The following is a 21,293-nucleotide window of genomic DNA, read 5'->3' on the forward strand; positions in this document are numbered from 1 at the left end:
CTAACATGAGCAAGCAAATGAGAAACCAAAAACTTGTAAAGTATCACAGAACAAGCTCACAATCCTTGTTGTTTCCACCAGCAAGTATGGGGAAGTGGGTTCAACTCAACAATAAAGCAAATGGTCAAAACCTGGGAAGAAAATCAAACCGAACTGACTCAGCAGTCCTCCTCTGGGCCCACTGCAGTGGCAGGCCTCACACACCTGTCTCTGCTTTGCTCTTCAGAGACCATAGCACAGTGAAATCAGACTAACTAGAAGAGCATGCAAACTACAGATCACCCAATTAATGATAGTGACTGAGCTAAATATTTGCAGAATGTCTTTTGCAATCCCCTCTGGACTCAGAGGATGATTACAAGTGAAGAACAGTTGGGCCTCCAACAACTCTGCTCCTTGCACCCCACACTTGTCTCCTCTCTGTTATAGCCTCCGCACTAAGACCACACCCACTCATGAAAACATATTTAGTAAAGATCATATAATGACCGCTGATGTCCATATTAAGCACTGCTACTACTTTACTTAACAAAACACTTTAAAAAGAGATCTGTGCTAGCATATCTTGATGCAAATTTTACGACAGATCAAAAAGCCTAGTTACTCAATATTACTTCACCAATTTCCTGTCTATAAAAGCATAAAGAACTGAGGAGCATTGCTATTTTTCATTATGGTACAGGCTATGAAGAATCCATATAGATATAACTTTTACTATCCATAGGTCCCTACCAAGTTAATTCCTTGGTTTCAACTGAAAGAGTCAGATAAGCTACACCACCATCTACAACAGAAGGAACATAAAGATCACAGAGACACAGGGCAGCTCCATACTGGCAAAAAGAGCAGAGTGGCTGACTGAAAAGAGCTCTCTCAGGTTAAAGTGACATCAAAGATAAAATGATTTGTATTACAACTCAACTGAGCAACCCAGTTAAGCCCTAGTCTCCCATACAGGCTTACTGAGCTGCTAAATCAGGATTTGATCTTCACCATTATTATAACGGACATTTAACAAAATAATTTGCCAAGTTTTATCCAAAACACCTGTTTTTGCAGCACACACGCATGCAAAATACAGTACCGAAGAACTGTTATGAAGTCTATGAATGTCTATGTCAAAGGATAGAAGTGAGTCTAAAGACTGAATAGGATGAAGCTGTGGTTGTACCATCTTCCACTGCACCAAACATGGACTTTCTGAAAGCCCATCTGAGGATTTCTTTCCAAGGTGGCGCACTGCAAACTGGATCACAGGTCTATGTAGTAACAACAAGACTTGCATGCACAAACTATTTTGTTTAACTCAGAAATAAGAAAGGAATTGAATTTACTGATTTTTTTTTTTGGTGTTCATTGCAAAACATATATAAAATGTTGCTTTGCCCTGTATTTCTTCTGTGCAATTTGCAAGCAAGAAAAAAATATAAAAGAAAACACTACTACAGTTCTGCCTCGGACTTAACTAAGACCACATGGTGACAATTTCCTTTCCCAACTGATGACATTTGCAAAATCTTTCAGCTGAATTAAAGCATTGTGCTCAGCTTCCTGTTATCAACTATGTATGATAACTTTCATGGCACATGAGCCTTAAATAACAAAAGACCAGCTTTGCAGTGCATTGTAAAGCTGAACAGGCAGCATAACAAGCTCTTGGGAAAGCTTTCCCCTTTGCTGTACATTCAGAAACTGCATCTGACTCACTTCCCTAAACTCCAGAGTCCATCAAGTTTATCCACCAGTGAAGCAATGCATGTTAAGATAACACACACAAAAATATCAAAACAATATGCTTGAGATTAAATCCAATCACTCTCTTTCTTGGACAACAAAGGAGAGCGACAACAGCCATTCTCTATCGTGCAATTAGCTGAGCTGAAATAGTACACACACAAAAAATCAATCAGCATATGAACTATTTACATGATGTTAGGGGCAAAAATAACATCAGTTAGCAAAGCACTGTCTACTGCCTATGGCAGCTTTAAAACATCCCTTTCAAGCATCAGGTATCGGTCGCTGTCAGGGGCTGGATATACATCCACTGGAAATGAAAGAATAGTTCAAATCAATTTCTTAACTACCTGATTTCTATATTGGATGATCCATTTTCATTAAGAATATTGCAAATAAATGAACATAATTTGTTCCTAAAAAGCATCTCTAAGCTTATCTAAAAGTAAGAAAGAAATCTCTTTGTCAAACTTCCTAATTCACTAATTTAAAGCAAAATACCTAATCTTTCTACATTGCAGTTCCAGGTAAAACAAAACAAAACAAAACTTTCCTTGTAATTCACCAATTTACCACTTAAAACACCTTAAAAATCCACTAAAAGGTTTGTCAAATGATTTTTCCATCTTCTGCAGAAAGCTAGTGTTTGTGGAGGTTACCATTTTCATTACAAAAATGATATCTCCTCCTCGGTTCAAATCTAAAGCAGAAGCAGGCAACTAAATTTCCCAGTCCGTGATACAAAATCACTGGCACTCTGCTTGCTAGAGAAGTGCACTGGTAATAGGGTTAAGACAAAAAGCATTGTTCAACCAAAGGCTATTTACCTTACCTTATCAATTCAAATGTGCATTTCAGACTAGTCATGGGGAAAAAAAATAAAAAAATCTACATCCTTGACTATTTTCAGACATAAAATGTCAGTGTGTGCATTAATGGATCAGTCTATTGTATTATTTCAAGATGAGGTGGCTCAGCATTATATTTCCTGGCAGCACAATTAAAACTAATCTATTGATCTATAATGCCAAGAACAGTGCAACACATATTCTTATAGCAAAAGCTATCCTTTTTACTTAAAGGTGGAAGAAAACAACAGCTGTAATTGCTGACAACTGATGCCATTTTGTAGGCAGGATATGGTCAGAGCTATATGAAATACAAATATAAGAACTACTGCACCCTCAAGACTGTATAATTGAACAACTGACTCGGCAACACAATTCAAGTGCTTGCCTATCTGCAACCTTATAAATAATCCTACGGCTTTCCTGGGGCCATGCAGTATGCTTTAAGTTAAAGAGACACCTAAGCCACTCTAGGGAATAATTAGCAAAAAGGATTGTCCTGGCAGAAGCTGGCACACCTTCAGATATTTAATAGAAATTATTTTTTTCCTAGTCCTCAACAGTGTTAGGTATTTTTTATATAAACAGATACTAGAGATGCAAATAAGCAGTGTGGAAAAACATTAAAATTTTTTGATTTTCTTCTACTTACTTGTGGTCATTACTTTGTAACAGTTCAGCCTGTAGTAGCCTGTGAAGAACCACTTAAAGAACCACAATCAAAAAAAAAAAAAAAAAAAAAAAGCTTTATTATATTAGCTACAGGCCCCAAGAGCTAGAGATGGTTCACTAAAATAGCACCCCATTGTGTTTCATATTCATTTTGCTTTTTCAGACAACCACAAAGGTAGCATCAAATGAGCCAAGATATGCAAGAAAAATGGAATTCCGTTAATCAGACATTTTTTCTTCACTTTGCCTTTCTAGAACTTTGATAATTTCTTCCAGCTGAGAGGAGAAACTCTGTAACACTCTCTTCACAATGTAGACTTCATACTACCTGAGACAGAAATAAATTGGGAAGGGAAGAGATCAAAGTTGAAAGCTTGGTTTTCTTTCAGTCCTCGTATTTATTTCTTGTACCTTTTTTAAGTGTGATGTGCTATAAGCATGACATCAAAGAAAGCAGCACTCCTCTTGTTATGTACTAAAATAAACTGGATCTTATTGCACTGTCTCTTCTGACAAGTCACACAATTACAGGAATATACACAGCAACTTCACTCAAATGCTGAACAGAGAAATTATATTAGAAGAAAAAGTCCTCTAGGTCACTGTAGAACCTCCTGAATATCTTAGCTGAAAATTTCCCTTTCTCTCCCAATGGTGGATCTTCCATTGCAGATGCAGAACCAGCACACGTGATGGCACGAAGCATGAAGCATTTCTGTTGGTGCATCAAACCCTCAGGCTCCCCAGCACCACGGCTGTTCTCGGAGCCTAACTGCAGGGTAACTTGCAGTCCTCCTGCCCTCAGCTCCAGCAAAGCACTAGAAGAGACTCCATCTTTCTGCTAGAAGGCCTAATTTAGGTACCTAACAGAAGCTGGTAAAATTTTTGGTAACGCCTGTCAAAAACAAAACTAAGAATAGGAGGCTACCTTTCAATACAGTGGAAAGTATGGCACTGCTGGAGGATGCCAGAAATGACATCAGATCAGTTCATCCACTGCCAACATTCCTGCTAAAAGCAGCTTTAAATATGCTGTGTTGGCTAATCTTTGCTTTGTAATTAAATAAATCCCACAGCACCGCTGAACCCTTCCTCTCATGGTCAGCACTATCGTCTGGTTGACGAATCAGCTGTGCACACATGCACAAGTGATCAAGAGCCCCGTTAAAACCTGAGACGTGTCAGTTAAGCAAAACGATGCTCTGCCAGCCGCTTGCTTCTCGCAGGGACCGTGTTCTGCACCAGTACAGACAAAACACTGGTGGGGCTGACAAAAGACTTGGGATTTAGTTCAATTCATTCGTGACATGAAATGACGTGTAACATAAAATGTAACCACTCATATTTAGCGAACTGAGGTTTTGGTCCTCCTGGGTATCCCATGGCCTCAAATTGCTTTTTTTTGTTTTGTTTTGTTTTGTTTTGTTTTTGTTTGTTTTGTTTTGTTTTCTTGATATTTAAGGGGAACCTTTACTTGAATAAGGTTTGTAACCTGGCACCAACAGAAAACGCAACAGCCACAGAAACATACTACACTTCTAAAGCCGACAGGACACGAAAATGGAGAAACACATCCTTGATGTGAAGACAGATACAGCTTGTTTGTGCTTTACCAGTGCCACTCAGCACAGAACAGGCCTTATCTTGTTGTATTTCCCTGACATGTACAATGTGGTGCAGCTCTGCCCATTAAACGCTATGAGAGTTATTCAAAGATAGTACTGCATCAGGAGTCTTGATACTGCAGTGGAAGTGCAGGGCATTTGACATCTAGCCAGCCTAAAATTTTGGAATAGGAGATAGGAAAGAAGGTCTTACAATATCGGGAAAACCATACTAGTGGTAGTATAAACTACAGGAATTGTGAATGAGTCAACTGGAACAGCTACAAAGAATCTGAGATCATGATGTTGATAAATTGATTGATATTTACCGTACTATATTCACAACAATGATTTAGACCAGTATTTCTTCAGCAGTAAGTTCTTGACTTATCCTGCCATTCTTTGACCATAAGCCATCTATTGAGGGTGTTTGCTTTTGCCAGTCAAGGTCACGTATGTCTTGGGCTACTAGAAAAAAAGCTGCTGTTCCAGCAGGTGAAGTTTAATCAAATGTTTGTGTTGTTTGTTTTTTTTTTTTTGTTTTTAAATTAAACTTTAACTAAAACACAATTTAAAGTCAAGATGGCCCTTCCCATCTTTGGGAACAACCTGTTGCTGCATTCTTAGTCATCATCACAGTTTCTCTGTCCTTTCTGGTACTTACACTACGTTAAACGCTGCATCTAGACAGTTACTCCATGATGGGAGGTCCAATTCTTCAGTTCATGCAGAGTTCAACCAATTATTGCAAGGGCATATTAGGGTTTTTCTGTTTGTTTTGGTGGGTGGTTTTTTTTTGTTTTAGGTGTAGACACTCCCTTAGTGTATCACACAGATTAATTTATGTTGATATTATCACTCTGAAACTTGTTTAAGGCACAGATTTAACACTGACACAGATCTATGACAAAAAAATCCCTTTTCCACATACCAGTCGTCAAGATCAACATCATCATTCCTTCTGGTATTTAAACTCTACGTAGTCAATTATTTGGTAGGAGTTTTGCCCTGGTATCTTTTAGAAATAGTTCTGCAGCTGAGAATAACAAGAAAACAACAACAACAACAAAAGAAAGCAGGCATGCCAGCCAACCTGCCAGGCTGTGCTAATGAAAACTGATTGATGAAGTACTTCTAGCAGCACTGAGCAATATTTTCAGATGAATCAGTTAAAGCAGGTGCTGACCACCACAGGATTTCGTAGTAGAGACCTTATGCTATAAACATATGTTTATAACATACGTTTTCTGACTGAAACTAGTTGGCAGCTTCCAGTTATTTCCTTTTTAACTATGAATGAATTACAAGATAAACCATTATTTTGTAGTGGTTTTCTTTCATATTGTTCATGTGGGTTTTTTGCCTCCACAGTTATGCTTTCTTTAGAATCCAAACCTTCCCAGTACTTTTCCTAGATTCAATTAATTGATTATGAAGAAGTCAAAAATTTCAGTTCTCCAGCTGCTTGCTGGATTACCATCAGAATAAGGTCAGGCCTTGCAACTCAGAAGACATCTGACAAAGAATTGGTGGGTCAGTTTTCTAGAATGGGAAAGCTAGCACATGAAACTGGTTAAAAACAGGGGTAAAACAAAACAGTGTCTTCATTACTCATTTTACTGAAATGACAAACACATATCTCAAAAACTATCTCTCTGTGTATAAGATCTCAAAAGCGCTAGACTCCCAAATTCCTCCTAATGCTAGGGAAGAGAAAGTACAAATACCTCAAGTATAAAGGAGAAGCCATCAATTCTTCCCTCCTGCACTTTATCAGTGCGGCAGTCAGAAGTTTATCTACTAGGACCTCAACAGTGAGAACAGATTTCCAAATCCACACAAGAGATCGTCTGCGCCAGCCAAAGCAGGCAGAGATATAAGCAAGACTTCCCCTACCCTCTGTACATCTGTTCAGGAAGTGCAGAAGCAGATACTCAGTCTAACCTCACTAGAATGAATCCCCACCAGATTTGGACAGATGCTCTTTTCATCAGCACGTTCATGTAATGATATGGCAGTTTCCCACATCACAGCAACACAGAAATAGCTGATTTTAACCTTGTACTTCTGTGAAGATTAATTTATGTTCTTGCAATCAGCCAAAACAGAATTTAAAAATAAAATAGTAAAGAAATAAGGAGGGGAAAAAAGTAATTTTGCACACGTCATTCACCACACACCGAGAGATGCAACAGAAATAGAACTGTTCTATCTAGTTCCACATTAGGTGAAGTGTTTGGCCTACAAAGAATAATTAGCAATGGAATATTTTGTTGTTGTTGTTGCTGTTATAAAAAAAGTAGAATTTGGGCTATTTTTTTTTTTTAAGGTAAAGTGATACTTTTCATAAAGAGATATACAGAGTTCTCTAATATGCATACCTGTACATTTTTTAAGCTCCATAAAGATAGATGATGTCTGTGTGAGACATTATTTTTAGATGACAAATATTGGATTAGACAATGCAAAGAGAAAATATGATTTTACTTTTGCCAGCTGTAACCCCTGAAGTCAAATGGGGTCCTGGGAGGTTTGTTTATCTGTCCAAGCGTAAGAGAGTAAGCAACTACCCACGCTTGAGCTACTAAGAAAGCTAAGTATGTCTTTTTATAAGCATGTGTCTTCCCTCATGTTTTTCTAAGATTATGGTATAAAAAAAGAGAAATGTTTGATAAATGAATTAAGACTTGCAGGCCGCTTGCACGTGCATCAGTCATGTTGTATCGTTTGCTTGTACCTTACCACCAAAACTGTGGTGAATGGTCTTTTGGTGTTTGGAAGCAAAGTGCTTCGAGGTTCATCTCCCAGTGCCTCCTTGCAGGCTGCTACACGTCGGCAGTCAGCACTGCTCAGTCATACCCGCAGCACCTTTTAACAAGGAAAAAGCAGAGCTTGCCAGCAGCAGCTGCCCAACATCCTGCTGCCTGCCTTCTGTGCAAAAGCAAACAGGAGTGACAGACAGTTGCGGGACAGCCAAGAACTCGTAGGTGTGCTTAGTCAGTAAGTCACAGATTGTACAGCAATGTTTCCTCAGGACAAATTCCAAAGAAAGCTGCTCTCAACAGCGCAGATCAAGTTATCAGCTTTCCATTCAAAGCATTAATTAACAATACTTGGAACTTTTATGCCACCTTCCATCACAAAAGAGCACTAAAACCTCTTTATACAGAACTTACCCCACAGCAATAGCATGCTGTCACCATCTTCACCTACAAAACAGAAGAACAACGAAACAGAGCAGGGAAGAGCTTTCCACAAACACACATAGTCAGAGCTGGACAACAAGGCTGTTTAATTCCACCCGGTTCTGCTCCACTCCTCACATTGCAAAATTCACTTCAGAGGAGAAGCACATGGATGCACACACTCACTGCTCAGCCATGTAGCAAAGTCCATGGACTTTGTTACATAAAATACATCAAACTGGGAAAGGGTTTAACCGCTTAATCAGTAAAAAAAAGAAACTAAAGAAATTGCTCTACTAACAAACATGCAAATTTCAGTCCAACAGAACTTCCTCAGCCCGTTTTCCCTCTGTAAACCCAACAACCAATGTCCTGTGCATGTTTTAACCTATGTAATTTATCAGTAGAGCTATAGCCCAGGACAAACCTTTGCCGTTTGCAGAGCTCGGATGTATTTCTAGTTCCATTCGTGTTCTCAAGCAGTAATGTTTCTGGACCTCAAAAGCCTTCCAGAGCAGAGATGTAAAGCCAGAGAAACGGCAGAGATCCTTCAGTGGTGGCTCATTTTATGGCTTTACTCCCAATATTTCCTGGGTTAGCAGTACTAAAGGGAGTGGCCCTAGCAAAATAGGTGTGTCTATGTTCCCAGTTTAAAGGAAGAGTGAGTATTTTCCTCTAGATATTCCACTCATCATCAGGACCATGGTATGTTGCCCTTCAAACAGTGGTATGTTCCAATGTATCAAGCACCTCAAAGCAGCTGATATCACTGACAACTTTCTTTTTCCTAACCTGCCTCAAAGGCTGACTGCAAGCAGACTTCATTTTGTCCTACAACTGCTTTACTTCTATTTTACTCTGTGCCTCACCTCCACTCCAGTGCTCTTCTTTTTTTGGATATATTGCACCTAAACAAAAGAATAAGAGCCCGTGTAAGCCAGGGATCAAAGAAACACAGTTTTATCACTTAGAGCAGGGAAAGCTGAAGTCCCATGCATCTTCCTCAGGCTCCCAGAACATCCCACCCGGACAGAGGCAATTAGGCTGACTACAAGTGTAAACTTCCAGGCATTTCCTTCTACGCAGTTGCACAAGAGACAAACTGTTCCACGAGCAGCTGAATTAATGAATCTTCATTTCTGACAGATTTGCGTTTAACATCCTCAATACCCACCAGGTCTGCACTACCTCCATGTAACATCCTCTTGGCAACAAGATTCCCAGAAACGCTTTCAGTTCCTTTCCATTTGTCTGCTTTCCAAGTTTCTCTCCATGTCCTTTAAACCCATCCACCAAAGCCTAAAGCTGTCTTCCTTAACTGCTTCAATATCTTAAGTTTCCACCTGCACCACCTGAACTGCACACTTTTCTCTCACTTTCTTCTTTCCCCTGGGCCCCAACGACTGCTTAGTACCTTTGAGTTTTATTCCCTGAAAGAATAGAAGGAATCCCATTTCCCCCCTAAAATTTCAGTTTAAATAATCCCCCAAAAAAGGCAAATACCCCACATTTTCTCTTGTCTGAACTTATATGTAAAGATGTCAGAAACATACAAGACCTGCTGGGTTCCTGGGTAAGAACTCCTACATCCAAATTTTGGCCAACTACTTTTAATTCCCTGCTTCAAACAGTAAATCCTGAATTTCCTGAACTCTTGACTTCATTTTCCCCACACTGAACTGTCATCTTCTCAGCCAGCTCGTTAAAAATACACTCATCCAGACGCTCAGACAGCTGTAAATGCAGGCCCGGAACCCAGCCTCCCTTCCTTTAGTCGCAGGCTGCCATTCTCCTCCTTCACCTTTACGCTTTTCATTTGCTGCCAAATTAAGTGAAGTGCAGGACAGGGCGTTCACTCTGCTTGGACTTCAACATGCCTGACAGAAAACGATTAGCTCAACAGAAATACTGCTTTCTCCCCACCCCCATCCTCCTTTCTAATAATCAAGGCACTCTGCGCTTTAATTACCTTCGCTGACACTCTTATGTGGTAGGCAAATACAATTAGGCCTGTTCTACAGACAAGAAGAATTAGAGCACTGCATTCCCAGGAAGCGTTGACCATTAGCACTTATTTTTGTTGACTCTGCTCCTAGACACAACTGTGCAGTGCGTACGTCTCAGACACAATTGCAAAGAGGCACGCTCTGGGTCTCCGGCCTTGTTAAGAGGCAAGTTCCTGGAGTAGGCCGCTGTGACTTCGGCAGCTAACCACATCTTGATCTTTTTTGCTCAGGTGAAGAGATGAAAGGAGAAGTTGAGAACGATGCAATAGACATCTACATATTGTACAACTCACCGTGCTCACACCAGCTCTATATTATTAGTAGCCATAGTACTGGACACTATGTTGGAGCCATATATTAACTCTTCTGTGTGGCTGTGTATGTACATACACACCCCTCTATAACACAGGTTGATTGTACGTTGACTTTCATCTATGTTAAATTAACTGACCATTCCTGGTAATTTAGTGGGAAGTGATCAATTCTCATGCACTTTACCAGTCCCCAGTCTCATCTCAGCAATCTCTGTTCACTTCTCATATGCTGAGGATCTAGCCTCCAAAAACCCTGGGGGATTTGAAATCCACGAGTGTGCTGCCATAAACACTGTATGTTGTTCCCATGAAAAAAAAAAAAAACAACATTCAAATCTCGCCAAGTGACAAGACTCTGAAATACTGCAGTCTGTTATGCTCATCAGAGAGATGTTTTTGTTGGCTATTAAAGCTCAGCAGAGACTTGTTAGCTATTAGATCTACAGCAATCTCACTGGATTTAGCTTACTTCATCCTATACAGTTCTCAGGCCTGTTGTAATTCCTGCATTGTCTGAGCATAACCAGCCCCGTGGTGCGAGGGCCTTGCAGAACTGACACTGGTGCCAGCAGCACAGAGAGGCGACAACGTCCTCAGTGACGCCACCACACAGACTAACAATCTGATGGCTCTTAAACTGAAGAGCGTGTTTGTGGGGCCTTCATTTACATTTAAAACCATTTTTCCCCTGCTCCAGACTTCATGTAATACAGACAGAAGCTCCCAGAGCCACAAACTGCCAACTATCAGGGAACGCACTAATCGAGGACGTTATCGGCCCCTTCAGACAGCCACAGATTCACGAAACAGCAAATTCCTGTTGTGTCTGCTGGGAGACACACCAGGCATCTCAGCTTCTCCTTCAAGTTTCCAAAGCATTTCTTCCTAGACAACATTAGACCATAATAGCTCAGCCTGCTCCCTGGAAGATCTTATCCTTGTTGAGATATTATTTCCCAGCTACAGGTTAAGAAAACACTTAAGAAATCTGCCCAGGAACACAAAACTCTATGCTCAACTTTGTGAGTCTGTATCAAGAATCCCAACCCTAGGCATTCAACCCCCTGTTTAGCGAAAATTATTAAAAAAGAAAGAAAAAAAGGGAGGAGGGGGAGCAGGAACAGGGACGGAACTGAGATTTTAAAGGGCGAGTGTGCTCTTATCATAAGGAAATTAACTTACCCTGTTCCTTCATAGCTTTCCTCCTTTTTTCTTCTCACTTCCAGCCCCACATAACAAAATATGCACGCACACAGCTCCCGCGATGACGCAGCCTTTCACCGGAGCTGGTTTGTAAGGGCCAGCAGCAGAACCAGCAGATCACAGGATGGAAATCACCAGCAGACTCTCCCTCGTTACTTCAGCAAACAACTTCCCTCACCTCCCAGTCTAGGCTGAGGCTCCTGATCTCTAGTTACTCTCCTTCTCATTTATTGCTTCCACTGGTGACTATTCCAGATTTTTTTCTCCATCCAGTGAAATTATTGCATCACCAGCAATGTCTCTGTCTCCCAGCAGAAACTAATTTACCATAACTTCCTTAATGCTTGTGCGTAGCAATTATATTCAAGTGTAACTGCTTGGAACAGGCGTTATGCCATGCACTCTGTGCTCCAGAATAATGAAACTTTATAGACATACAAAGCGTAGCCAGGCAAACACTCCTTCCCTGTGCATTGCTAATTGCATCCTAATTATAACGTTTTACATGTATTTACGCACCTTTCATCCTGCTGCATCCCAGGGCACTTTACAAAATGTCACATGGTTTTAAAAGCAGGCCTATATTAAGGCAGAACTCCTAGCACCCAGACAGCCCCAGAGCCCAGCGCAGCAGCCCACAGATACATGCGTTATGAGGGAGGTTTGGGCCAACGGCACAACACCGAACCCCTGTAGTTAGATAAAGACCTGCCTTCCCCCTTCAGACATCACTTGAAATTCTTGCATATCCATTCCATTTGATGATCTCAAGGTTTTAAAAACATTAATTAACTTGTACAGTATTCTAATTAGGTAAGGCATAAATGAAGATATAAAACCTGCAATGCTTCTGCTAGCAATCAAGAGCTACTGCTTAAGGGAAAAACCATACGAACCAGGGCAAACACTGAGAGAGCACTCTAGATTCTCTCTCACATTGCAGCAAGAGCTGGTTTAGCTGGAGACTGCCTCCAGAGCAGTGTTTGCCAGCTACCAAGGCACCCATTCTCTCTAAATTCTTCTAATTCCTCCCGGAACACCTCCCTCCTCCTTTTCACTGCTCTGCACCCCGAAGTAGTGAGCTCCATCTTGCACTCCAGCGAGGAATGAAGAAGCACTTCCCAAATAGCTCTTTTAGCTTTTAAGCCTATCACTTGCTAATTCAATGAGGTTGAGGCGAAAAGTCTTATCTTTGGGGGGAAATAAATAAATAAATTGAAGAATCATTTTCTACATGCTTTCGCTGCCCATAGATTTTAGAATTTTTTATCCTCTTCCAGCACCACTCGGTTTTACAGGTAAACAAGCATAGAAGCCAATTTTTTTCCAACAAGCCCTTACACCTGCATGAATACAAGCTGTTTATACTTAGGTGTCTAATTTTAAGCATAGTGTTTTAAAATTTCCACCCATATAGACAACAAGTCACTTTCTGAGTTCACACGCTGAACTAGTGACAGCCCTGATGAAAGAGCCCAGGCGTCCTCGTCCTTACAGTCATTACTAGAAGGCAAGAAGAGGGAGTAAATTGATTCTCTGATTCTAAATTGTGTGCTCCCCAACATACGCACGCAGGAAGGATGGATGCTGAGTCAGCACTATTGGGATTTCAGTGTACGCTTGTAAGAAATGCAAGTATATCAGTTGTGATACATTGAGCTTTAAATAGCTTCTCAGACTAAAATGGCAGTCTCCCCTTACACTTTAAATAAAGATTTACCGAACAATTTTTTTTTTTTTTTTTTTTATGCTAAGCATTTGCTGAGCTACAAGAATGTGCAACCTCCCTCTGTGCTTTTCCATCCCGAATTGTAGCTTGGGAACTTGCTGATACTGATTGCGTTCCCCTGACTTGGCTTTTAACGCAGGCGCCAAGCAATGGATCACAAATGGATAGCATGAAGATAAAACGTTTGGCAAACACTTGACTGTCATATGCTTTCTGTTGCCAAGAAACAAAAGAGGACCTATTAAAATCATCTCATTAATTAACTTTTCTATGATTCTGTTTTTATTGGCATCTTGTTTGTTAAGTAAATGCTTTTTCTTTCAGAAGGAAAGTGTGTTAGCAGAAGGAGTGACTTTTATTCCCACCAGAGGCTGGCATTTACCAAGTCTTCACAATAAATAACTTTGGGTGAGATCCTCAGCTAGTAATGGTTGCTCTTGCTCTGTTTTTGCTTACAAATAACCTTTTTTTTTTATTTTTAATTTTGATACAACTTTGTTGCAATTGTGATCCGCTTGCTGAACAACTCTCAAGGAAAAGAAAAATATTTCCACTCTGTCAGTGACAAGAACACTTACATCCTCAGTTTTCGCAAGGAAAACTCAACCCTCAAAGTCAGCTAAGACCTAAATGAAAAGCCTGGTTCAAGGAATAATTCATAATGAGTAACAGCTGTAAAGATACAAAATCAGATTGCCAAAAGCAAAAAAGTGACAGGCAGGCGTCAGTTGTGCCGATGTTCTCCTTCAACCCGAACACACGTTGCTTTATCCGTGTCAGGAGTTTTAATACAATACACCAAGGCTGACTGTCAGCTCAGAGACTCCTCAGTCTGAGGCATGATGTAAGGAAGTGAACCAGACTCAGCATCACAGGACCCTGAGAGCACACCCATCCTCGGCATCAGGCTTCCCGCATCACCTGGTGTGAGTCTTTACAATGGAAGTTTAATTTACCAGTCTCTGTGATATTACATCTCCTACAAGAATGTAAAGAATATGCAATCTCTAAAGTGAAGACTTTACTGTTTTGTTTTTTATAAGAAATTTGGGCATGGCATTGAGCAGCAAAATATGATACGGGGATAGAAGGAATGAATGCAACTTTCCAGTGTATCAAGTTCAGCCATCAGCAATTACAGGCTATAACATCACACAACTCCTTACCTAACCTGACCAAGCTCCAACCTAGAAAATGAATGTCTGCAAGTCCCACTGGAAGCCAGGTGTCAGGATTCAGTTGTTTCTGGCTCCTATACTAAATTTGTTAACGGGATGTTTATGAACTTTTTTCCTGTGACAGCTTCATCCATTAGTTAAAACGGCTCCTCTTCCTTCACTAGTGCCACGTACTCCTGGATGTGTGCCCTGACAGGTACATGTTCTCTCAGCATCTGTTCTGTTAGGCTCTACCAACACACACCCGTTTAGAGAAGTTGGGATTTACCCACCCACCATCAGCCTGCCATCAAACAAGGGGTGAGCATTCTCCTTGACAGTCATTCCCCCCACTGGTTAATTCCTACCGAGCAGCAAAAGTCCTTAGTCCCCAACTACACAAATATATATTACTTACTAAAACTTAATTTTAACCTGTTTTTGTGATTTGCCCTCAACTCCTCTGTACAACATTCTAATCCCTACTTGGCACTGAATATGCCTCCCAAATTTGTTATCAGTACAGTTGGTTAGCAGACACCTGTGTTTTCCTTGTGTATGAACCATAATCTCTTCCACCTTAATCAGTAATTTCTCAAAAATAAATATTCAAGTTTACAAATTTGTCCATATTTCATCTGTCATGTTTTACATCAGTATGTGAAAAAGACCCCCCCATCAGACACTTTCGCAGTAAGCTGCTCTGCTGGCTCAAATCAGGTCAAAAGAATTCTTTACTCAGAGATGAAAAACAACAATGGTTAAGTTCTGTCATTAAGACTTTGCTCAATGAGCCTTCAGTTCAGCTGACATGCTCTACATTTTCAGAATAACCAGAGCATTGTTTTGGGAGTTAATGAGAAGCGCAGCCATTCGTACTTCAGTACCGCTGAGACACCATAGGACGTAGCAACATTCCTGCACCAATTAAAACCTGATCAGGTGGGATAACCACCAGACAGGGGGGCAAATTAAGACATAAAGAGAAAGGAATTCCTTAGTCTAACTTTGCACGCCACAGATCAGGGGCAAAGCCAGAGCGAGAAGCTAGGCGTTACACCACTCCAGGCAGGACCCCACAAGACAGCTTTTCAGTTCTGTTTTTGTGTGGAAGTACCGATACACCCATAGGACTATTAAAAATGACAACAAATGAACAATATAGTACAATCGAAAAATCAGCTCTCTCTCTCTTTTTGGTAACTTTTTTAAATAAATCACCAAAATCTGAAGACCAAGGCTCAAAAATTTGCTAGAAAGGGAACATCTGAAGCAGTTAATGGCTTTTACAGCACTTCGTGTGCTTTAAGTATAAAGCACAGTTGATAGGGAAAAATACTGGGAGAATTCAAATGATGCCTTATAGCTCTTTTTTGCTTCAAGGCAATTTTTATCACAGCCTACTGGACTATATTAAAAATTCTTTCATTAAAATTTTATTACCACTGACAATACTGTGTATGAGATGTGACTTCAGACCAAGAAAATTTTCTTTCTTATCACAGTGATTAAAGCAAGGTAATACAGAAACCTAAGTAAGAGGGGCTTTTGTTTGTTTGTTTTTAACTTCAACACCTGTCTAGTCAATAGCCACACAGCAAATTTCAGGATGTCAAGCACTAGTGAATCTGAATAAATAAGGTTTTGTTGTTGTTTTTTTGTTATGTTAAGCAGGGAAAACTGAAAGTGGTAGCATAACAGACCTCAGGATTACATGCACTCTGTTTATCTAACAAATGAGCAGTAAAAAAAAAAAAAAAAAGTTAAATAGAAAAATACAGGATTAAAATTTACAGAAATTGTTAGGTCAAAAGAGAGGGAGATTTATTCTTCTTTTAACTCACATACCCATGTTTTTACACCTGCGAGTTTTATTTAGAAGTAGGGCAATGATATTTGCTCCTAGTTATTTAAAATGCATCGGGGCTGCCTCGCAGAATCAGCGGTTCTATTATTTATTTATTATCTGTGGTACAAGGGCAGAAGACAAGACCCAGGCTCAGTGCTACCTGCCACACCTAACCGGTAGCTCAGCATTGCTGCTCCTATTACTCAGCACCCCATGCACTACAAGCAACACACAGGGAGCTCACCTGGGTGCAAGTCCTTTCTTCTTTCTGCCCCAAATTTTCTGTTACAGTAAGCGAATTCTGGCCAGGACCAATATGTGGGACTAGAGACCAAAAATACAGAAACTCCTATTGACCAACATTCAGCAGGTCATTCGCCATCAGAACAGGGTTTAAAAGGAAGAACCCTTTCAAGCAAGAGCAATGAATGCACGGGGGATGGAGAAGGAGATCCCCGGTTGTGTGAATTCTGGAACTCCTACAGGGTCAGCTTCTATCTTGTGGCTGGCACCTCTACAAGCAGGGGTGTGTGTGTGTAAAACTGGGTGCTGTGATACTATTCCAGAGGAAGCTCTCAGTGCTGCACAGAGGGGAGCCATCACTTCCCTTGATCTGAAAGCTACATTCTTGAAAATCTTGTAAATTTTATTCCACTGCAGAATGAGCTCTTAGTGTCACAAGCAAGCTTGTCTGGGCACAGTGCTGACTCTCATTTTACCTGTCCATCAGGTCACGCTAGTCCTCCGCTTGCCAGATGCTCCCAGCCTGCCTGGTTCTTCCATTCGACGTGCCAGACTCCATTTGTCCTTGCAGAACACCCCAAGTTCTCTGCTGGCCCATCCCTCCAGGTGGCTCACGTGCCTCTGAGTGGCAGCCCTGCTCTCCCTCCAGCTACTGGCTGCTCTCCCAGTCCGATGCCACCCGTGAACTCGCTATAAGGGGCATTCTGCCCCTCCATTTGGGTCGCTGAGGAAGATGTTGAATAGCAGTAACTCCAGTATCAAACCCCGAGGTACACTGCTTGGGACAGGCTGCTAGACGCTCCTTCGGCCTAAATGGTCTAGCCAGTTCAAAAACCTAGCCCACCCAGTCAGTCCACGACCCCCAGTCCGACGGCAAATACGCTCTAGCAGATGTTGTGTCGGCTTGAAGAACAGCAAGCACACTCAGTGCAAAGCTGCACCACTACTACATACCAAAACCTGGACAGAACGCGTTCAAGGGTGATCAGCCCGAGTGAAACCCAGCAGTTAGCACTGCAATGAGCTGTGGTGCCATTTTAGAAGACCAAGATGTCCATATGCATACATCCCATATGGAAGCAGACAATACTTTGGTCACTGCTTGAGAATTCCTCCCTTTCCCCTCTATTACTAGCAACAGCTTTCTCTTCTGCCCGTTTTCTTCCTGTTACAGTCACAGAAGGGAAACTAGCAAGGAGTTTTAACACCTCATTCTCTTGTTATTAATTAACCTGCCCTCCTGCAAAGAACAGAAAGCAGCTAAGATGTGGTCTGTTTCTTCTATTTAAAGAACGAGCTGTCATAGTTACCCATTCATCTCAGATCAACCAGAAAATAATTCCACACCCTTCAGCATCTGAGAATGCACGGAACAATTTAGTGGACAAAAATTAACACAAGCCAGTGAGATTTAGCTGGCATTTGACTGAACACTTAGTCAGCAGTCTATGCACACTGATGACACCTACACACTTATTCTACTAATTTCTATCATGAGTTTCACATTTGTTCCATGACAAATTAAGAGTTTAGAAAAAAAAAAAAAAAAGCCAACAAATTGTTTGGCCTTTTAGCCGGCTGTTTATGTACGCTAAAGGGTATCAAAAGCCTTGCTCAAGGTCAACCGTGTTGCCAAAGAAGGCGGTTCAAAACAAATTCCACCCAGAGTATGTCTCTGATCACAGATTTGTAAGGCTGGATAGCGCATACCTTACAGACACCTACACTGGAAACACAAATCCTTTGTTCCACTCTCTGTGAGCGTTCATCCATTTTGCGTAGACACCTTTACATGGATCACATATTCTTGGAAGCTCAGTTTCCAGATAGCTTTATTGTTGTGTCACTAATTTTTCCAGCTCAGAACTATTTCCAGCTACAGACTAAATGCTATTTTTAATCTTAAATTCTGTCTCATTGCTAGGCTTAAATTCCTTGTGTACTTCAAGATTCATTTTGGATTCTTCTCATACTTTTGCCATGCCAAGAAAATTCTACCGGTGATCTCTAGATTAAATTCACAATGATTGTTCTTTTATCATCAATCTAAAATACTAAAATAATAATAAAGCATGATGTTACCCATCAATTTTTAAAAACTCTTAAATGCTGTATTGAGTCTTAGACTTCAAATTCAGGACAAATCAGTTTCTGTCAAAAGATTTTAGACTCGATTCGTCTCATCTCCATGCCACCTATACCCTATTCCCAGAGGCACCAGAGTACTTCTAACAACTGTCTTCTAAAATCTCCAGCTGGCCTGACCGTACCAATCCTTCCCTCACCTCCGAGTCATCTGTCTCAGCAGACTTGGTCACTTGGTCATACCCTTTCACTATTATCACCAATCAATTTGCAAAGCTGTCATTTCAGGATCTCTGGAACAAGAGTCCCATTTTCCAAAAGTCAGTTTCAGCAAATCCAAGTGTACAAAGCAGCTTCCAAACTAAACAAATGAGCTGGGCCGTCACAGCCATTCCTATTGTTCTTCAATTATAACCACATGAAAAAAAAAAAAAAAAAAAAAAAAAAGAAGAAGAAAAAGAGCTAATCCTGGGAATAATTAATGGCACCTATGTCCTGATATGCATATTACTCACACGGTCAGAAATTAAAAACACTGCTCTTCTATGCCAATAGCATTCCTTCTGCATAAAACCACATTAAAAACAGAGAAAAACCTAAGAGCTTTTCTATCTTCTGGAAGCTGTTTAAGAAATAAAAAAAACTGCTAGCTTATAGTATAGCTAAAGCAGATGAAAAATCCTGGCTTCTCTAAAGGCGCTGCTTCCTACTCAACTTCACTCCTTTCCAACAAAACACAAACACACCCAAATCTAAAGGAATTCTCATAAATTTCAATGCACATTGTGAGTAAAGCTATCATAAGGCAATCTGACAGGAGATGGGTTAGAAATACCTTGGAAATATTTCAATGGCTCCAGTGCCTTGGAGAGGTGACAAACTGGTCGCTGCTAGCACTAAATAATACAAATGCTTATTTAAAAGTTGTTGAAATACGTGTTCCAGACCTGCCTGTAGTGACAACTCTTGTTTGCAGCTCAGGAAAAACAAATTTCTATTTCAGGAAAAACTATTCTTGGGGAAGACGGTTCCAAATCTTTCCTTAAAGGAATTCCCACGTAAACTTCTTTCCCTGTGTAAGCCCCATTACACACCGGAGAGGTAAGGGCTCTGCAAGCCCACAGCCTCCGAAGCAAGGCTGGACAAACAAGCTGACATTGTTGCCAGCCCAAGTGACCACCAGGTTATGTCCTTGGTTGCCCCACCAGAGGGCCAGAAATACATCCCTGTGCTCCGAGATGACAGTATTTATTCCAGAAGCGAGGGCCAACGCCTCCACCCTCGAAACATGTGAGATAAGGTTTGGCCGTCCCCAGAATAGCACGAGCATCACCTACACAGGCGCTGGGAGCATGCTAGGATGCTAGGGAGCTGACAGCCTGCCAGCACCCAGCCCGTACTGCAGCAACAAAAACAACTTCATTAGCGGGCAGCCACATTCTGCGCTGACTTCAGCTCCTGGATGATTTCCACACACAGCTCGCTGCCTGTCTTTAGCCCAGTGTAGCTACAGCTTCACAAGCAAGGCTTTAAGGTAGCAGAGTATTTTCTGACTGGGTAGTGTCTGTCACAGAGGGGACCAGCTCTTCAGTTGTGATCCCAGCGCAGCGTCTCATTACTGCCATATTCCACAGCAGCACTACTGTGGAAACAACCAATTCTGTAGCAAGGGACTGCAGCTCTTGGGAAGGCAATGCACTTGGCATCTGAGGGGCTAGATGACAAAAACAAACAAACAAACAAACAAACCCTCTAAATATCCCTTAGAATTACCCCATAAGAGTGGAAGCCTTTTCTGAGCAGCTCTGAGTATGAAAGGGATCTCCTGGGCTGCTGAATTAGTGCCTGAGAGCAGCACAGTCCTTTAATACAGTAGCATAAGAGAGAACCTGAACCAGGAGTAGTTCAGACATACTTCCCTGAGCGGCAGAGGAAGGCATCCATCAGAACACTCTCAAGCACAATTTTTCCATGTGGCAGAGTGGCACAGGCACAGCACCAGTGCCATCCAGCTGTAATTCACAGCTCAGAGCAGTCCCCAGTCTTTCCTCCGTTCTCCCAACCCTCCTGAATGCAGAAGTGGGACTCAGCTTTTTCAAAACGAGTTTCTCTGAGTCACCAGTGAGAACAGCAGCCACCAAAGTCGCAGGCTGGGGCTAACTGGTGGGACGTGGCACTCAGGAAGCCTTCAGAGCACGGAGCCAGACCAGGAGCTGTGTTCCCTGGGAGCCTGCCATTCCTCGCTCCCAGCAGCTGAACCCCTGCAGAAATTCTGGATGAAACTCTGGAAAATGTGTCTAAAGACTGACTTGCTCAGCTGTGGGTGAAGGTGCCATACGTCAGAGCCAGGGGAAAGCAAATGTAAATTACTGCACCGGGAGTAGGAGGTAGGTAAAATGCATCATGTTCAGCAGGAGCCCTTAGTCCCTGGTGCGGGCTTGAGGCCATGGCTGTGCACGGAGGAGAGACCTGGGCACAGGGGACGTGGCGATGTGGTGTGACACAGGGCTGCCTGCAGCCCACTGGGACACCGCCGTGTCGCTCTGTTATAATGACTTGTTATGGCACAGGGAGATTTACTTTTGAGTGCTTGCAGTCTTCAAACACGGACTATAATGGGTTTTCTGCCTGCAGACATTTCAGAAAATTAATTCGAATTAA

At 41.5% G+C, this 21,293-nt stretch overlaps 1 protein-coding gene across 6 annotated transcripts in view; it reads right to left on the minus strand.

The window, feature by feature from the left end:
* Positions 1–21,293, minus strand: part of ABLIM1 (actin binding LIM protein 1) — a 190,297-nt gene that overhangs the window by 136,537 nt on the left and 32,467 nt on the right. Inside the window, exon 1 of one of the 6 annotated variants that reach the window (XM_040563190.1) lies at positions 11,549–11,702. The exons of 4 other annotated variants lie outside the window; for them this stretch is intronic. In XM_040563190.1, coding sequence (XP_040419124.1) covers positions 11,549–11,561 — 13 coding nt within the window. In that variant the 5' untranslated portion in view covers positions 11,562–11,702. Of the gene's footprint in view, positions 1–8,473; positions 8,597–11,548; positions 11,703–21,293 lie in introns of those variants that run through there. One more of the 6 variants, XM_040563186.1, reaches the window with a different exon arrangement.

This window comes from Cygnus olor, chromosome 7 (genome assembly GCF_009769625.2).
Source record: "Cygnus olor isolate bCygOlo1 chromosome 7, bCygOlo1.pri.v2, whole genome shotgun sequence".
NCBI classification, from domain to species: domain Eukaryota; kingdom Metazoa; phylum Chordata; class Aves; order Anseriformes; family Anatidae; genus Cygnus; species Cygnus olor.